The sequence below is a fragment of the Mus caroli genome, unplaced genomic scaffold (assembly GCF_978045245.1).
Source record: "Mus caroli unplaced genomic scaffold, Mus_caroli_1 scaffold_4, whole genome shotgun sequence".
Classification (NCBI taxonomy): Eukaryota; Metazoa; Chordata; class Mammalia; order Rodentia; family Muridae; genus Mus; species Mus caroli.
The window spans coordinates 138,306,918-138,324,223 of record NW_028227259.1 but is presented as its reverse complement, the minus strand read 5'-3'; the positions used below and the strand labels follow the sequence as shown (position 1 = coordinate 138,324,223).

At 49.5% G+C, this 17,306-nt stretch overlaps 1 protein-coding gene across 2 annotated transcripts in view; it reads left to right on the top strand.

Moving 5' to 3' along the window:
* Positions 1–17,306, top strand: part of Rcc1l (RCC1 like) — a 33,540-nt gene that overhangs the window by 13,546 nt on the left and 2,688 nt on the right. Inside the window, exons 5-10 of one of the 2 annotated variants that reach the window (XM_021162618.3) lie at positions 1,602–1,653; positions 2,890–2,974; positions 4,667–4,848; positions 10,393–10,480; positions 12,439–12,612; positions 14,038–14,123. In XM_021162618.3, coding sequence (XP_021018277.1) covers positions 1,602–1,653; positions 2,890–2,974; positions 4,667–4,848; positions 10,393–10,480; positions 12,439–12,612; positions 14,038–14,123 — 667 coding nt within the window. The remainder of the gene's footprint in view (positions 1–1,601; positions 1,654–2,889; positions 2,975–4,666; positions 4,849–10,392; positions 10,481–12,438; positions 12,613–14,037; positions 14,124–17,306) is intronic. The other variant, XM_029477985.1, reaches the window with a different exon arrangement.

Here is a 17,306-nt window from a genome sequence, read left to right as displayed (position 1 = left end):
ACAAGTTCCGCCTGAGGGCGATTTAGCCCTGGAAAAGTTGCATCTTTTATAGCATCATTTACAAGTGCCCAGAGACCTAAGGTAAAATTATCTGTCTGAGCGATATTCAAGGCCTCACCAACTTTCTCCCAGGTTCCACAATCTATCGTTTCTTCTTCTTTGAACCATGGACAACAGCTATCTAGCTTATCTAAAAAATTTCTTACTAATTGTACTTCAAGCCTTACTCCTCTGGCCTGAAGCAACTCCTGAAAGCTAAAAACAACCGCCTGATCCATGACTTTGAACCCTTCCTTCTTCCACCTAAGCAGCTTTCTAAAAAGCTGCGGCACACCACCTGTCTCCGTATCTAGTTCCGATTAACGAACTACTGACCCCAAGCAGAAACAGTGTTGGGTCAGCACTGATTCAAACTTGATTCGTATCCTACCGCATCCTCAGCAACACTTTACAAAACTGAAATTTTAGGCTAGCGCTAGCATGTGTACCTGTCCGTTGCTCCGATGCTCCTCCGATACGAAGATCCTTTCCTTTCTTGTGGAGCTCCACACAGCAGTCGTTTCTCTTAGCATCCCTCTGCCATTCTTCATGTCCCTGTTCGGGCGCCAACTGTTGCGGCCTGCCCGCAGTCCACAACACGAACGGTTCAACTGAGAATGGCAGTTCGAACTGAAAAGAGAGGAATCTAGACGGGGCGGAAGAAACAATGGAGCTAAGACAACATCCTGATCAAAGCTCAATTTTACTATTTTCAGACACTCAGTTATAAAGGAATGGGGAGGGAACCCAATATCCCGCCAAGTAACTCAGGGTCCAGTAGCAGGACGAACACGTGTGTGCCTCCAGGCAGCAAAGGCAGGTTCCAGCAGTAGGCGTGGCAGGACGAATGAGCACGTAGCTCCACCCTTGAGCAAGCAGGTTCCAGGCTGGGGGAAGGGAGGCCACACAGAATGAGTTCCAGGACAGCCAGGAATATATAATGGAGAGACCCTGTTTCAAAAACAAACATGGCCTGGGACTGCAGCTCCTTTGTTGAATAGGTAACTTCTCTTTCAGTAAGAATCAGGCACGGCTCAGTATTAGAGCAGTTGTCCAAAGCTTCCATGTTAGCGGCTAGGGTAGTGCTAGGTTGGCGTGAGACCTGGGTCCCATCCCTAGCATCATAAAAAAGCAAACAAACAACAAACTGGCCAGATAGATGCTCAGCAGTGAAGAGCGCTTACTGCTCCCGCAGAGGACTGGACTTCTGTTCCCAGCACTGTGTTGGATGGCTCACAACCACCTGGAACCCCAGCTCCAGGAGAGACAGTGCCTGTGGCCCCTCAGGGTACCTGTGCACTTGCATACATATCCACATACAGAATTAAAAACTCGACAAACACGGCAACCTCAGCTGACTGCCGAGAGCTGTTCTGTTTGTCCTGTGTGTGTGTGAGGATGTGATTGTGGGTAGAGATGACAGGAAGTAGGTTTGTATTGAGCGTGTGAGGACATGGCTGTGTGGGTAGGGAGGACTGGAGGTAGGTTGCTGGGTGGGGCCCAGCCTGTCCCATGCTCACAGTCGCATCTGTTGTGTCTCTTCAATCTGTTCCTGGCTGTAGCGAGAGTCACAAAGTGCACAGGATGCAGGACTTCGATGGACAGGTGGTCCAGGTAAGAGGATCTCTAGGCCTGTCTTCTCAGGTGCTTTTGAAAGGTTGAAAGGTGCAGCGGTGACGTCACATGTGTCACTGGGCTTCTCTGGGTGTCTTAAGGGTGCTATTGCAGTGATAAAACACCATGACCATAAGCAACTTGGAAAAGAAAGGGTTTATGCTTCTACATTGCTGTTCATCACTGAAGGAAGTGAGGACAGGAATTCAAGCAGGGCTGGAACCTGATGCAGGGTCCATGGAGGGGTGCTGCTTACTGGCTTGCTTCCCGTAGCTTGATCAGCCTGCTTGCTTCTAGAACCCAGAACCACCAGCTGGGGTTGGTTCCCCCCACCATTGGCTGGGCCTTCTCCCCCCATCAGTAATTAAGAAACTGCTGCACTTGGGAGGCAGAGGCAGGCAGATTTCTGAGTTCGAGGCCAGCCTGGTCTACAGAGTGAGTTCCAGGACAGCCAGGGCTACACAGAGAAACCCTGTCTCAAAAAACCAAAAAAAAAAAAAAAGGAACTGCCATCCAGGCTTTGCCACAGCCCAATCTTATGTTGGAGGCATCTTCTCAACTGAGGCTCCCTCCTCTCTGATAACTGTCACTTGGGTCAAGTTGACCTAAAACCAGCCAGCCCATTGGCTGAAGAGATTAGTAGGAATTAACTAACCACAGGCCAGAACAGATGCTAGAATATAGGGCAGGGTAGAAGTGAGGTTGCAGCAGAGGGAAAGTCTTAACTGGCTTCATGGTCGAGGAGTGTGAGTTCAGGTCCCCGCTCCTCCACTTACTTGCTGAGTGACTTTGGGTCAGTCACTAAACTTGAGCAGTTCATTTGTGCTAGGGGAGGTCTTGACTGTTGCTTTAGCACAGTTCCTGACAGAACAGCTGTCCTGTGAGTTGGAAAGGAGTGTGGTATCTTCCTGTCCTGTAGACCGGCCGTAGGGTTGTGTGGGGCTGCGGGAAAGCCTCAGGATGGACAGTGCCCTATAGGGAAGTATGAGGGGAGAGGCCGAGGCTACAGCGTAGGTAGAGGTGGGGAGGGCAGATGGGAGCTCAGTGTGAGGCTGAGGAGGGAAGAGCTGTTGTGCACTTGCTTTCAGTGAGTAGAGAGGGTGACAGGGTAGGCTGCATGGCTTCCGAGAGTCAGCTGTGAAGGTGAACTGAGGCGAGCCCTCCTGATCCAGCAGCGCCCTCTGCACGGGTCTGCCTGCCTAGGCTCTAACAGCACCCTGTCTCTGTGTCTGCCAGGTTGTCTGTGGTCAGGACCACAGCCTGTTCCTCACAGACAAAGGTGAAGTCTACTCTTGTGGCTGGGGTGCCGATGGACAGACAGGTAGGTGTGCGCTGGACCTCTGAGGAGGTGTAGGATCTTGGCCTGTGGCCTCTGCAGCCGCTGCAGGCTGTAAGGTTCGTGGTCTCGATTTGGGTCTTTTGGGGAATGCCATCTTTTGCATCCTTTCCTGTTCCTTTTGCTGCTGGTTTCCATAGAAACGAACCAAGGTGTCAGAGGCTTCTCTGCACTGTTGTCAGTAAAGGAGCCCTGGGCCTCATTTCCTTGTGCCTGCCCGGAGTCTGGAGGAGCAGCTGGTCTGTTGCCTCTGTGGATTCTGCTAGTGCTCCCTCCCTCAGGGGCTTAGTGACTTGATTATTAACTTGTGTTTTATTGAGTTTCATTTGTGGGAACCTTCAGGATCTGCCTTAGAGATCATCCCACTCGAAGGCCTTTCATTGACCCTGGCTTCTTGCCAGGGCTATGCTTCTGAGCTCCTGATTTACCCAAGAGTCTGTGGTTCAGTGCCGTGCTTTGGCCAGCTGCCCGATAAAGGTCCTGTTCTTTCTGGGTGGCCTTGAAGTCGTGGTCTAAGTGGCTGCTTCCCTTAGCCTGCTGAGTCCATGAACTTACAGGTGCATGCCACCGTGCCTGGCTTCCTTCTCTCCTGGCAAGCCCAGCAGGGTTAGAGAGCGCTTTCTGCAGGGCTGGCATGTACCCTGTGGTAGCTGCATCCTGATCACTGCAACCCAAAAAGCAGCAAAAAGAAGAAAGACAGTAATTGCTTAGAATTTATGCAAACTCGAAAAGCTTTATCATAGCGTGTTATATCTTCCAAAGTTTTCTAAATTGACTTTTGGGAGTTTTGTTTGAGGATCTACTCCCTCCCTCCCTCCCTCCCTTCCTTTCATTTTTTTCTTTTTTTCTTTTTAATATTTTATTTTATGTATATGAGTACACTGTAGCTGTCTTCAGACACACCAGAGGAAGGTATTGGATCCTATTACAGATGGTTGTGAGCCACCATGTGGTTGCTGGGAATTGAACTTAGGACCTCTTAGAGAGCAGTCAGTGCTTTTAACTGCTGAGCTATCTTTCCAGCCCCTGTTCCTTTCATTTCTGACTTCATCTTTCTATTTAGTCCTGCTTGTCCTGGAAATGGCTATGTAGACCAAGTTGGCCTTGAATTCACAGAGGCCTCCTTCCTCTCCTCCTGAGTGTTGGGATTAAAGGTGTGTACCACCACATGTTGAAGGTCTGTTTCTTTTCTTTTTTTTAAATAGTTTTCCAGTCTTTTTTTTTTTTTTTTAAGATTTATTTATTTATTATATGTAAGTACACTGTAGCTGTCTTCAGACACTCCAGAAGAGGGCGCCAGATCTCGTTATGGATGGTTGTGAGCCACCATGTGGTTGCTGGGATTTGAACTCTGGACCTTCGGAAGAGCAGTCAGGTGCTCTTACCCACTGAGCCATCTCACCAGCCCCGAAGGTCTGTTTCTAAGGCTGCCCTGGAACCTACAGAGTAGACCAAGCTGGCTTAGGACTCACAATGTAGCCCAGGCTGTCCTGGAACTCATGATCTTCCATCCTCAGTCAACTTGATTTAGACCTAGAAGTTCCTAGGGTGTTAAAATATGCCAGTGATGGCTTTTTTAGTTTGTCTTCTCTGGAGCAAAGTGCTACCCATGAGCTTGTCCTTCCCTAAGTCTCCTGTGTCCGTCTGTGAGTTAATCACTGTCTCCTCCTGTGCTAGGCCTGGGTCACTACAACATCACCAGCACACCCAGCAAGCTGGGCGGAGACCTTGCCGGGGTGACCGTTGTCCAGGTCGCCACCTATGGTGACTGCTGCTTAGCTTTGTCCGCTGATGGAGGTGTCTTTGGCTGGGGAAATTCCGAGTACCTGCAGTTGGCCTCTGTCACAGACTCCACACAGGTGGGTAGGCAGTGGGAGCTGAGGCTCAATGTAGAGGTGGGCTTCAGGTGTAGCCTGGTGTCATACTGCCTCTGCTCTGTCGTCTCCTTCGGGCCCCAAAAGAAGAGGATTGAAAACCCAGGTTACTAGCTGGCCCTGGTTTAAGACAGTGCCTTATTTTTGTATGCTTTTCATCTGTGTGCGTGTGGTATGCATGCATGCTTTGTGTGTGTGCAGATGTGCGTGTGGAGCCATTCTTGATTATTAGTCCATCGTGTTGATTGAGGCACGGAGTCTTGTTTTCTTTTTTTTTTAAGATTATTTATTTATTTTAAGTATGTGAGTACACTGTAGCTGTCTTCAAACACACCAGAGGAAGGTATTGGATCCCATTACAGATGGTTGTGAGCCTCAGTGTGGTTGCTAGGAATTGAACTCAGGACCTCTGGGAGAGCAGTCGGTGCTCTTAACTGCTGAACCATCTTTCCAGCCCCAAGGCTGGGACTGTTAGTCAAAGCCAGAGTTTGTCAATATTATAGTTTGTTTTGCTGGCAGTTTACCTGGCATTTGTGTGAATGCATCTGGGGATGCAGTCTCCAGTCCTTATGCCTTCAGTTAAGCACTTTAACCCCTAGACATCTCACCAGCCAGTATGTGCGTGCTTTGAGACAGTTTTTGTTTGTTTGTTTGTTTGTTTGTTTGTTTTTTGGTTTTTCTTTCTTTTTGGTTTTTCAAGACAGGGTTTCTCTGTATAGCCCTGGCTGTCCTGGAACTCACTTTGTGAGTTTGAGGCTGGCCTCCAACTCAGAAATCTGCCTGCCTCTGCCTCCCGAGTGCTGGGATTAAAGGCGTGTGCCACTACGCCCGGCCTTGTTTTTTGGTTTTTTGAGACAGGGTTTCTCTGTGTAGCCCTGGCTGTCCTGGAACTCACTCTGATGACCAGGCTGGCCTCAAGCTCATGATCCTCCTGCCGCTGCCTCCCAAGTGCTGGGATTAAAGGTGTGCACCACCACTGCCCGGCATGGACAGAGTTTTGCTGTACAGGTCTGGCTGGCCTTAATGTGTAGCATTCCTCCTGTCTCCTCCTTCTCCTGAGTGCAGCCATCACAAGGACGTCCAGCACCTCTAGCTAAGACAGTGCACTCAGTTTGCCTCTCAGTCTCCTTTCCTAACAGGGATATGAATATGAGGCAGAGTATGCATGTGCCCACACTCTCAGAGTGTCTCCACCTCGGTGTAGCATGCATGCAGCCAGCCAGGCTTGGGGACAAGTTGGAAGTCAGCTCGGGCTGCACTGTGAAACAGAAACCAAGCTGGGTGTGGAGATGCACACCTGCAGTTCCAGCACTCAGGAGGTGGAGGCAGGAGGATCATGAGTTCAGAGTCATCTTGGCTACATAGTAAATTGGAGGCTGGCCTGGGCTACGTGAGACCCTGTCTCAACAAATCAAAAGAAAAATGTAGGCTCCAGAGTGTGCAGATCCTAAACATAAGAGCAGTAACTGAGCTAGCCTTTGGTTCATGGCCAGTGCCCCCAGCGCTGGGATTCCAAGTGTGTGCTGCCATGGCTCGTAGCAAAATAGTAAGGACTGTTTTGAACATAAAAAGTAGAGATTATTTTATAACATATATCTTTCGTTTGTTGTTGTTGTTGTTGTTGTTGTTGTTGGTGGTGGTGGTGGTGTGTGTGTGTGTGTGTGTGTGTGTGTAGGACAGAGGACAACTTCAGTTGTCTTACCTCAGGAGCCATCTACCTTATTTTTTGAGACAGGGTCCCTCACTGGGCCTAGGGCTCACTCATTAGGTGAGGTTGGCTGGCAGCCAGTTCCCGGGACCTGCCTGTCTCTGCCTTCCCAGTGCTTGGATTACAGGAGCACACCCTCACATCCAGCCTTCTGTGTGTTGGGGTTCTGGGGATGGGACAGAACTCTGGTCTTCATACTTGCATAGTGAGCCATGTCCCCAGTTCATAACTAGTACCTTCCTATTCATCACTGATGTGATAGCTAATGGCCAAGGTTTTTAATAATGAAAGTATAATCTAAACATAGTTATTCACCAACACAAAGTGTGTGTAGTTTAGTAGGTTTTGATTCATTCACAGGTTGCAGGCTGGCGACATGGCTCAGCAAGTAGAGGCGCTTGCTTGCCATCAAGCCTACCAACCCGAGCTTGATTTTCAGTGAACAGAGAGATCTGACTCTTGAAAGCTGTCCTTTGACCTCCATTGTGTTCTGTGCCATGTGTACACGTATACATACATGTGCATATTACATATGAATGTAATAAGTAGATAAATAAAACAAAAATTAATGTAGCTGGGCAGTGGTGGCTCACGCCTTTAATTTTTGCACTGTGGAGGCAGAAGCAGGTGGATCTCTTTCTGAGTTTGAGGCTAGCCTGGTCTACAGATCAAGTTCCAGGACAGCCAGAGTTACCTAGAGAAACCCTGTCTCGAAAAAATGAAACATAAACAAACAAACAGCCACATCCCCCCCCTCCCAAAGGTATTTTCTGTCAAGCTCCCAGAGCATCTTTTTGTCATCCCCCAGAGTCACTAATGGCTCCCATTGTCACATCTCTTGTCCCATTTCTCTGCCCCAGCCTGGTTTTGGTTTTGGTTTTGGTTTTGGTTTTGGTTTTGTGGTACTGGAGATGGTACCGTTGAGTACACTAGGCAGGTGCTGTACCACTGAGCTGCATTCCAACACTTACGTACCCTTCTCATGTAATGGTGGCTCAGGAACCTGCCAGGGCCGCAGCAAGTTTTTTGGCCCTGAGGCTGTTAAGGCTGTAGTCACAGTGGCCTTTTCACTGGAAAGAGCTGCCTCCATCCTTACTCTGCCAGTGGTTGTCAGGATGCTGGACAGAGGCCCTAGGCTTTCACTGGGGTTGGCCATTTGCTAGCCATTGGCCATGTGGGCTTGGTTCCTTGCCATGTGGCTACTCCATTCTGGAGGAAAGAGGATGTGAGCAATGTGGCAACTGGCTCCATTAGACCAGCAGTTGAGAAGGCTATTGAGGCTGAATCCAGGGTTGGATCATTTGTCCTTAGAATTGATGGGACCTCCACTTTAGGAATTCCATTCAGTAGAAGCAAGACCCCAGGGTTAACCCAAGATCACACATTGGTATACAGAGCAGGAGGCCTAGATCCCTGGAAGGCACTGTGGAAGTGGCCAGTGCAATTTTGATTTCTTTTTTTTTTTTTTTTTTTGGTTTTTCGAGACAGGGTTTCTCTGTATAGCCCTGGCTGTCCTGGAAGTCACTTTGTAGACCAGGCTGGCCTCGAGCTCAGAAATCCGCCTGCCTCTGCCTCCCTAGTGCTGGGATTAAAGGCGTGCGCCACCACGCCCGGCGCAATTTTGATTTCTTATTTTGTTGTTGCGAGATAGGATCTCACTGTATAACCCTGGCTGTTCTGGAACCTGCTATGTAGACTAGGTTGTTCTTAAGTCATAGAGTTTGCCTGCTTCTGCCTCGAGGGTGCTGGGATCAAAGGTGTGCATACTCACACTCGTCTTATTTTAACTTTGTTACACTTGTTTAGTGTGTGTGGTCAGAGGACAGCTTAGAAGTTCTGTGTTTGTACCATGTTGGTTCCTGTAATTCTCAGGTACAAGCTTGGCAGCAAACAGGTTTACCTGATGAGCAATCTCACCAGCTCTTTCTATCTATTCCCTCTCCCTCTCCTCCCTCTTCCTCTCCTCCCTCTCCCTCTCTCCCCCCTCCCCCTCTCCCCCCCTCCCCCTCTCCCCCTCCCTCTCTCCCCCTCTCCTTTACAGGGTCTCACTCTGTAGCTCAGGCTAGGTGAGAACTCAAGGCTGTCATCCTGACTCAGCCTCCATAGTAGTGGGATTGCAATCGTGAGCCTCCACATGCAGAGGTCAGGCTGTAACCTTCAAAGGCAAGCCCCTGCTGACCTACCTCTCCCAGCCAGGTTCTATCTCCTAAAAGTTCCCAGCCCTCAAAGTAGCCCCACTGTTTACCACTCTAGTCTGTTTCATGGCCTGGAGAATGGAACTGGTAAAGGAGTCGGATTAAAGTCATGCAATAGCCAGCTTTATTTAGAGCATCAGACAGTTTATACTCTGACGGTTAGGACGAGTTGCCTGAGTAAAGTGTACAGTCACAAGGACAAGCTGCACCTGGCAAAACCATGTTTTTCCATAGCAACACATGACTAACAACAGCTGAAGTAAATTCATTCCTATTTGCTACACCTGGGAGGAGCACGCAAGCATTCCGAAACATGGAATGCTTTGGAGAAACTGACGGCACAAGACTTGTCTTGTTTTCTTGGAGTTTCCTCACTATTGCTCAGAATTCTCCTCACAGGGCTCCATTCTTGGACCGTGTTCCAACCCAGCACGAGCTGAGGAATACATTTCAGAACACGAGCTGAGCCAGGGATGTGGTGCTGCAGGCCTTTCCTGTCCACACTTGGGAGGCAGAGATGATGAGGATCTCTGTGAGTTCAAGACCCGCCTGGTCTCCATAATGAGTTTCAGGACAGCTAAAGCTAAATAGAGAACTCCTATCTCAAAACAAAGCAAAACCCAAAACCAACCAACAAAAACATCCCTAATATAACACATGAGCCTGTGGGGTCATTGCAATTCAATCATAACAAGGACTATATCCATATAGTGGTTTTCAGTGTCCTGGGTGACTTGGCTTCCCTGCTAGATGTCTTTGTCTGTTTAAGGATTTATGTGTATGTGCAGTGTCTGTGTGGGTCTGTGCGTGTGAGTGTAGGGAAGAGAGCATCAGAGTCCCTGGAGCTAGTTATAGGTAGTGGTGAGCTGCCAGATGTGGGTTCTGGAAACTAAACTTGGGTGATCTGAAAAAGCAACAATACTCTTAAAAACCATCTTTTTCCTCTTTTTCTTTTCTTTTGAGACTGGGTCTCACTATGTAGCCTTAATGGGTCTAGAACTTTGTTATGTAGACCAGATTGGCTTTGAACTCACAGAAATCTGCCTGTCTCTGCATCCTGAGTGTAGGGCTTAAAAGTGCTTACATCCTTCCCCCACCCCCACCCTCTCCTCTCTTAAAGGGGCAGTGGGCAGAGATTTAATTCATAACACTGGCTGGCCTGGGACTCTATTTAGACCAGGGTCTCAAACTCACAGAGAGCCTGTGCCTCTGCCTCCTGTGCTGGGATGAAACGTATGAGCCAGCGCACCTCTTACCATAGGCTGTGATTGTCCTGTTCCCTTGTCATAGCTCTTCCCACTGGAGGATGCTCCCTTCTTCCATTGCCTAGCTACCTCTACTTACCCTTCAGAGCTTAAGAAAAATGACACACACCTTCCTCCTTCCCCAAAGCTCCTCTGCACTTTGATATAACAAGGTGCTGAGTTTGATCACCTTCTGCCTCACAAAGAGGGGCTTCTCTGGCTCCCTTCTGTGTCCCAAGCCCTTCTTAGGAAGCTTGGTGAGCAAAAGATGCTGGGGAGAGCTCTGTGAGGTTAGTGAGTGAGCTGGGACCCCAGCCAAGGGCCCTTTCTGCTTCTGGCTAGTCTGTTGTCCTAACCGTGCCCACCCTTGTCTTTGGTGCAGGTGAATGTCCCTCGGTGCCTGCCTTTCTCCGGAGTAGGCAAGGTGAAGCAGGTGGCTTGTGGTGGCACAGGCTGTGCTGTACTGAACGGTAAGAACCACTTCTTGGCAGCTCTGTGGGAAGCCTGCAGACGGGAGTGTGGCTGTGGGACCCTGTTCAGTGACTCAGGTCGGGGTGATCTCCCAGCAGGTCTGTAGCTCATGAGATAGGTGTATAGACAACCACAGGGCTCCGTCATTTCATAGCAGATGTCTCTGGATCCTGGAGCTGGGGATCAGACCTAGACCCCTATGCACACTACGGGGAGTCTAGGCAGATGCTCTACCCCTTAGCCACATGCCCAGGCTCTCATGCATGAAAAATCTGCTCTGTTACTGGGCTCTACCCCTAGCAGCAGAATTGTACCTGTTATAGCCAGGGCTGCAGAGAGCTCAGTGGTAAGGCACTGATGCTAGGAGAGCCAGGCAGTGTCCAGAGCACTGTGCCAAAGACAACAGAAAACCCAAACCCAAACCAAACCAAACCAAACCAATATATCAGTAATGGTGGAGGGGTGGTAAGAAGACAGGAAAGAAGGGGAAAGGAAAGAAAAGGAAGCCTGGTGCGCACTCAGGAACTGAGGCAGAGGATTGTCAGTTCCTGGCCAGCATGGACTGGAGAGCAAGGCTGTGTCTTAATACAAAACACCTGGAGTTTGAGGGAGTCCAGTGGTTAAGGGCACGTGTTCTTGTAGGAGACCCAGGTTCGATTCTCAGCATGGCAGTTCACAACCATCCATAACTCTAGTCCAGGGAATTTGATACCCTCTCTTAATCTCCTCGGGCATCAGGCACCCATGTGATGCACAGATACACATTTGAGCGAAGACTCACACACATAAAATGAATCTTAAAAAACAAGACCAGGAGCTAAAGGGATCTGCAACCCTATAGTTGGAACAACATGATGTACTAACCAGTACCCCGGAGCTCTTGTCTCTAGCTGCATATGTATCGAAAGATGGCCTAGTCGGCCATCACTGGAAAGAGAGGCCCATTGGACTTGCAAACTTTATATGCCCCAATATAGGGGAATGCCAGGGCCAAAAGAATGGGAATGGGTAGGTAGGGAAGTGGGGGGCGCTATGGGGGACTTTTGGGATAGCATTGGAAATGTAATTGAGGAAAATATGTAATAAAAAATACTAAAAATTAAAAAAAAAAAAAAAAACAAGACCAAAAAAAGGCCTAAAACAAAACCCCAAACTTCTGCTCCCCCAAAAGAAAGTTAAAAAGTATTTCTAAAAGTCTTAAGAATCTGGTTGGGGGCTGGAGAGATGGCTCAGCAGTTAAGAGCACCGGCTGCTCTTCTGAAGGTCCTGAGTTCAAATACTAGTAACCACATGGTGGCTCACAACCATCCCTAACAAGATCTGATGCCCTCTTCTGGAGTGACTGAAGACAGATGCAGTATACTTACATATAATAAATAAATCTTAAAAAAAAAAAAAAAAAGAATCTGGTTGGAAGCTGGGCATGGTGGTGTACGCCTTTAATCTCAGCACTTGGGAGGCAGAGGCTGGCCTGGTCTACAGAGTGAGTTCAAGGACAGCCAAGGCTACACAGAGAAACCCTGTCTCGAAAAAAAAAAAAAAAAAAAAAGATTTTGGTTGGAATGGCTTGTTTCTGGCATGGCTCTCTGATCAATGTGAAATTTGGAACTGTCATTAGGGACAGTGTTCACCGTTTTTATGTGCCCAGTGGGTTTTATGCATACCCTCCCCTATTCCCCTCATAAGTGCGTTGCTTCTGCTCTGAGACTGGCTTTCTCCCTAGTCAGACTCACAGTGGGTCTCAGTGTTCCAAGGTGACCTTCAGGCGTCCATCTCCTGAGTTCAGGGATTACAGGCGTGCTCCATTCTGTCTGGTTTCTGCAGTCTGTGGACAGCACCAAGGGCTTTGTGCATGTTGGGCAGGCATGCTACCACCTGAACCCAGCCCCTGTAGATTTTATGGCAAGGGAGGGCTCTGCTTGGCTTGACTCACAACCACTGTTTTGTTGTAATACAGCGGAGGGACATGTTTTCGTCTGGGGCTATGGAATTCTTGGGAAAGGACCAAAGCTCTTGGAAACAGCAATTCCAGAAATGATTCCACCCACGCTCTTTGGTTTGACGGAGTTTAACCCTGAAGTCCAGGTTTCCCAGATCCGATGTGGGCTTAGCCACTTTGCCGCACTCACCAGTAAGTTACTGGCTGGAGAGCCAGGCCAAAATCTGTTCCTTCTTAAACTGGAATAGCTCTCAGCTTCTGTCATCAAACTACATCCATTTATAGCCATCCATCCATCCATCCATCCATCCAATAGGCTTATGTCTTCACAGGATAAGTGAAGAGGGAGGCCACGGCAGAGGTAGCCCAGTTTGTATCATACAGCACAGACCTTTAATGCTGCCACTGTGGTTGGCTTCTTTGGTTTGTGGTGAGGCCTGTGCTGCAATGATCTCATATGAGGCACCTGTTTGGGGGTGGTGGGTGGGGAGAAGGGTTTAGTGAGTGCTGGTGAGAACCAGGAGAGGTCTGGGCTGTGCCTGGACAGGTGATGCAGAAGTGGGTGGCAAGTGGCCCACCTTACAGACCCTCTAGCGTGCTGGGGAGAGATGACCACAGTGCTGGCAGGCTTTTGGTTCTTGAAGGCTGGGCAGGTTGTAGCGCCATGAAATACCAAATTGTTCCCCAAGAACCTGGATCCCGGCCTTCCACACATTCCAGGTTCAGTGTCTTGGTTCAGGCTGCTCTGCAATCCCTGGACAGCACAGTTACTATGTGCATGTCACCGTGGGCATTCCCAGGGCGCTTCTGCTTCCTTGCCATTCAGAAGTCTTCTTGCGAGAAAGGCATACATTTTCCTTTTTCTTGACACCAGAGCCTAAATTTGCCCTTTTTTGGGTACTTTCAGTCTGTCATGTTACTGACCTCTATGCCTATTCAAATGGCATGGCTCCTTTTCACTTCTGAGCTCTACTTGTGAATCTATAATGAGCATCTCTCTAAAAAGAAAATAACAATAATTTATAAAAAGGTCTTTTTTTTTTTTTTGATTCAAGATGTGGCTCAGTGGTAGAGCCCCTGCCTAGAATCCCTCAGGGAGGAGTTGAGGAATGGCTGCCTAAACCTTGCCAGTGAGGGCGGAGGGTCAAGTAAAGCACTTTCTCCAAGTTGTTACCATTATCTGTTAGTTTGTTCCTTTCTGGCTCTTCTAAGAGGTCAAGTTCATGAGGACAGGAAGCATGTTTGTTCAGATGCCGTCCTGTCCCCAGTGCCCAGCACACAGACAGACCCACGGTTAGGAACCCAGTTGTTCTGTGCCTTCTCACAGAACACACCCACATACTGAAACCCAAACAGAACTGACTGTCTTGCCTCACTGTCTGCGAGAAGGGCAGAGCTGGGTCAGAAGAGGCTGTGGGTGGCAGCAGGCCATCTGGGTGAGCAGAGTGGGCCGCATAGGAGCCCTGACCTGTTCTACAGGGAGGTCATCTTCCCTAGGCTGGCTCTCAGAAACCCTGGCCTGGGGCTTGGACTGGGGATGGGACATTCTTCAGGGACATTTTTCTGAGAAGCCGTAGTTCAGAGAAATCCAACCAATCCATCTTCCTTCCTTTGCAGACAAGGGTGAGCTGTTCGTGTGGGGCAAGAACATCCGAGGGTGCTTGGGGATTGGCCGCCTGGAAGACCAGTACTTCCCATGGAGGGTAAGACCATGCAGGGGTGGTGTGTGGAGGCTGTCCCAAAGGATGCAAAACCAAATATGGGACAGGGTCCAGGACCTCCTGCGCGCCACAGTCAAGGATGGACTCCAGGGAGACTTGAGTGGAGGTGATGAGCAGGAGCTGATGTAGTGCTTGCGTCCATGTGTGCAGGCCTTCAGCCTTTCTGCTCCCTCTGTGCAGTCGGTGCGCTGGTGGGCCAGATGCAGCTCTGCACACAAGCATGCACAAGTCCTTGGGCTCCATCCCCAGCACCACATAAACTTAGTAGGGTGGTCTGTACCTTGATCCCAGCACTAGACTGGTGGAGCCAGAAGAACCAGAAGTTCAAGGTCCTCCTTGGCTACAGTGGCAAGTTTGAGGCCAGCCTGAGCTGCATGAGACCCAGTCTAAAAAGAAGAAACGCAAAGAATAGCTAAGTTCTTTTCAGAACAGCTTAAAGAGCTGGCATAGTAAAGACTAGGAAGCATAACATGAAGAGATTCCCCTAAGAAAAGGAGAATGGCTCGGCAGGCAAGGGTGCTCACTCTTCTCCAGGAGGACCTGGGGTGGGTTCCCAGCTCCTACATCAGAGGGCTCACACCTGCCTGTCACTACAGCTCTGGGGAATCCTTCTGAATCCTACTCCCTCTTCTCCTCTCTCACTCCCTCTCTCTCTCTCTCTCACACACACACACAGGCACACACATGGACATACTATGTTGCATGTGTGGAGGTCAGAAGACAACTTTGTGTAGTTGATTGTCTCCTTACATCCTTAAGTGGGTTCTAGGAATTGAACTCAGCTCAGCAGGCCAAGCAGCAAGGTTCCTCACAGACCTGCTACCTTGCTGGGCCCGCCCCCTGCACGGCTTGCACTCACTTGGCTCCTTTATTAAAAGCTGCATGCGGAGGCTGGAGGAGTCTTAAGTTGAAAGTGGACACTGTCTGTCTGTCTGTCTGTCTATCTGTCTATCTATCTATCCTATCTATCTATCTATCTATCTAATCTATCTATCTATCTATCTATCTATCTATCTATCTAAAGACAAGGTCTCCCTGCCTCTGCCTCTTGAGTGCTCAGATTAAGGACATGAACCACCACCCCGGCTGGAGATATTAGCCAGATATTACCTAGATATTAGATATTAGAATTTATCTAATATTCTTTTATAGAGAGATATTATGTATGGGAGATGTTCCCATAGTGTCTTGCCTCTGTGCCTCCCAAAGCTGTACATAAACCAGATGTGAGGGGGCACACCTGTAATCTCAAGAACTGAGAGGGCGAGGTGGAGATAGGAGGATCAGAAATTCTGGGTCATCCTCAGATGCAAAGGGAGTTTTGAGGCCAGCCTGGGCTACATGAGACCCAGAGCCCACCATCCCCACATGACTAAGGATAGGCTTGTTGTGGAGTCCTTTCGGAAACCTGAAAGAGACCCACACCAGGGGGCACTGGTGTCTCAGGAGCCACCTCTGTTCCCAGAGGTCCTTGCTGACTGCAGGTCCTGGCCAGCAAGCACAAACCAAATAGCTTCCTGTGCATCGGGCTCTAATGGCTAGAGCACCTGGGGAACAGCGCCTAGGGACGTCAGTGCAGCAGGCTGGCTGCAGATGACCCAGCGAGGCACGGGAGGGTAAATAGATGATCTCAGGTGGCCTCGGAGGTTGCTAAGAGCCCACCTGGCTAGGTCACCATGGGGCAGCTGGTCACTGCTGTTCTGGGGCCGGCCTGAGGCACCGTCTGCAGCCCTGTGCTGCCTCTGTCATCTGGGGCCTGCTTCTGTTTGCTCAGTGGTCTGTGTGGCAGCTTTTGCCAAAGCGTTTTTGTTTGGGGAGGCAGCGAGATGGTGTGGCGTGGTTCCTGCCTTCATGTGCTGTCGCCAGCAGCCCCTAATGCAGTTGAAGCTCCACAGTCAGCACCTGCCACTTCAGAGCTCTTAGGCCAGGCCACCTGTTGCAGGCATTCACTCCATCCTGAACTCAGGAAATTGCCCAGGCAGCCACAGGAAGGCCGGATGAATAGGGTCCTCGCCAGCTGATCCCGGATCCACAGCTGGGTGAGGGTATGAAGGCAAAGTCATGCTGAGTGTGCATGTGCCCTTCTGCACTGAGAGCCTAGGAGGGCAAAAGATGTGGTTAAGTAGTGGTCAGTTGGCTGTAGGGCATGGTGTGATGGGGTTAGTATTCAGAGGTTCTTAATGCCTGGTTATTTATTTATTTCGACATGGAGTCAGGTAGCCCAGGCTAGCCTCAAACTCATTATGTGGCTGAGGAACTTCTGTCCCTTCTGCTTCAGCCTACACCCTGCCCCCCCCGCCCCAATCTGGGTGATAGGATGAGAGCCATGAACCACCATGCCTGGTTATAAGGGTGGAGATTGAACCCTGGGCCTGGTGCATGCTAGGGAAGCCCTCTATCCACAGGGTGACATGCCCAGCCATGGCCATTGTTTTTCATTGAGTGTCCTTTTATAATGTGCCATTTCTTGTTCATGATAATAGTAACAGCGATAAATAAGAGAAAGAGGGCATCGTGCTGTGCACCTCAGCTCTCAGGAAGCTGAGGCAGGAGAATGCTGCAAGTTGCAGGCTGGCCCATGCCATGTAGTGAGACCCTGTCTGAAAAGCTAACCGATGCAGTGTATCGTGGCACACACCTTTCTTTAATCCCAGCACTCAGGAGACAGAGGCCAGCCAGGGTCACACAGTGACATCCTGACTCTAAAGCAAACAAACCAGAACAGGCTGAGGCGATGGCTCATGGGGACAGTGCTTGCTGTGTAAGCATGAGTTTGGTTCCCCAGCGGCACGTACAGAGCTCGCTCTGCTCAGTGGTGCAGTCTATAACCCAGGGCTCGCAGGGGTGGGCACAGTGTGGCTTAACCCAGTGCCCATAGGAGTGGAAGTTGAAGATTTCTGGCACTTGCTGCCTGGCCAGTCTGGCTGAAACCATAATCTCTAGGTTCAGTGAGAGACCTTGTCTCAAAAAACAGTGGAGAATGCTAGAGGAAGACGCCTGACACTAACCACTGGGTTCCACAGCCACACACACCACATTCAACACACACACCCTACACAGCACACATACATACCACATAACATTTTCCACATACTACATATACTACTACTACTACTACTACTATACACACACACACACACAGACACACAAACACACACTCTACAT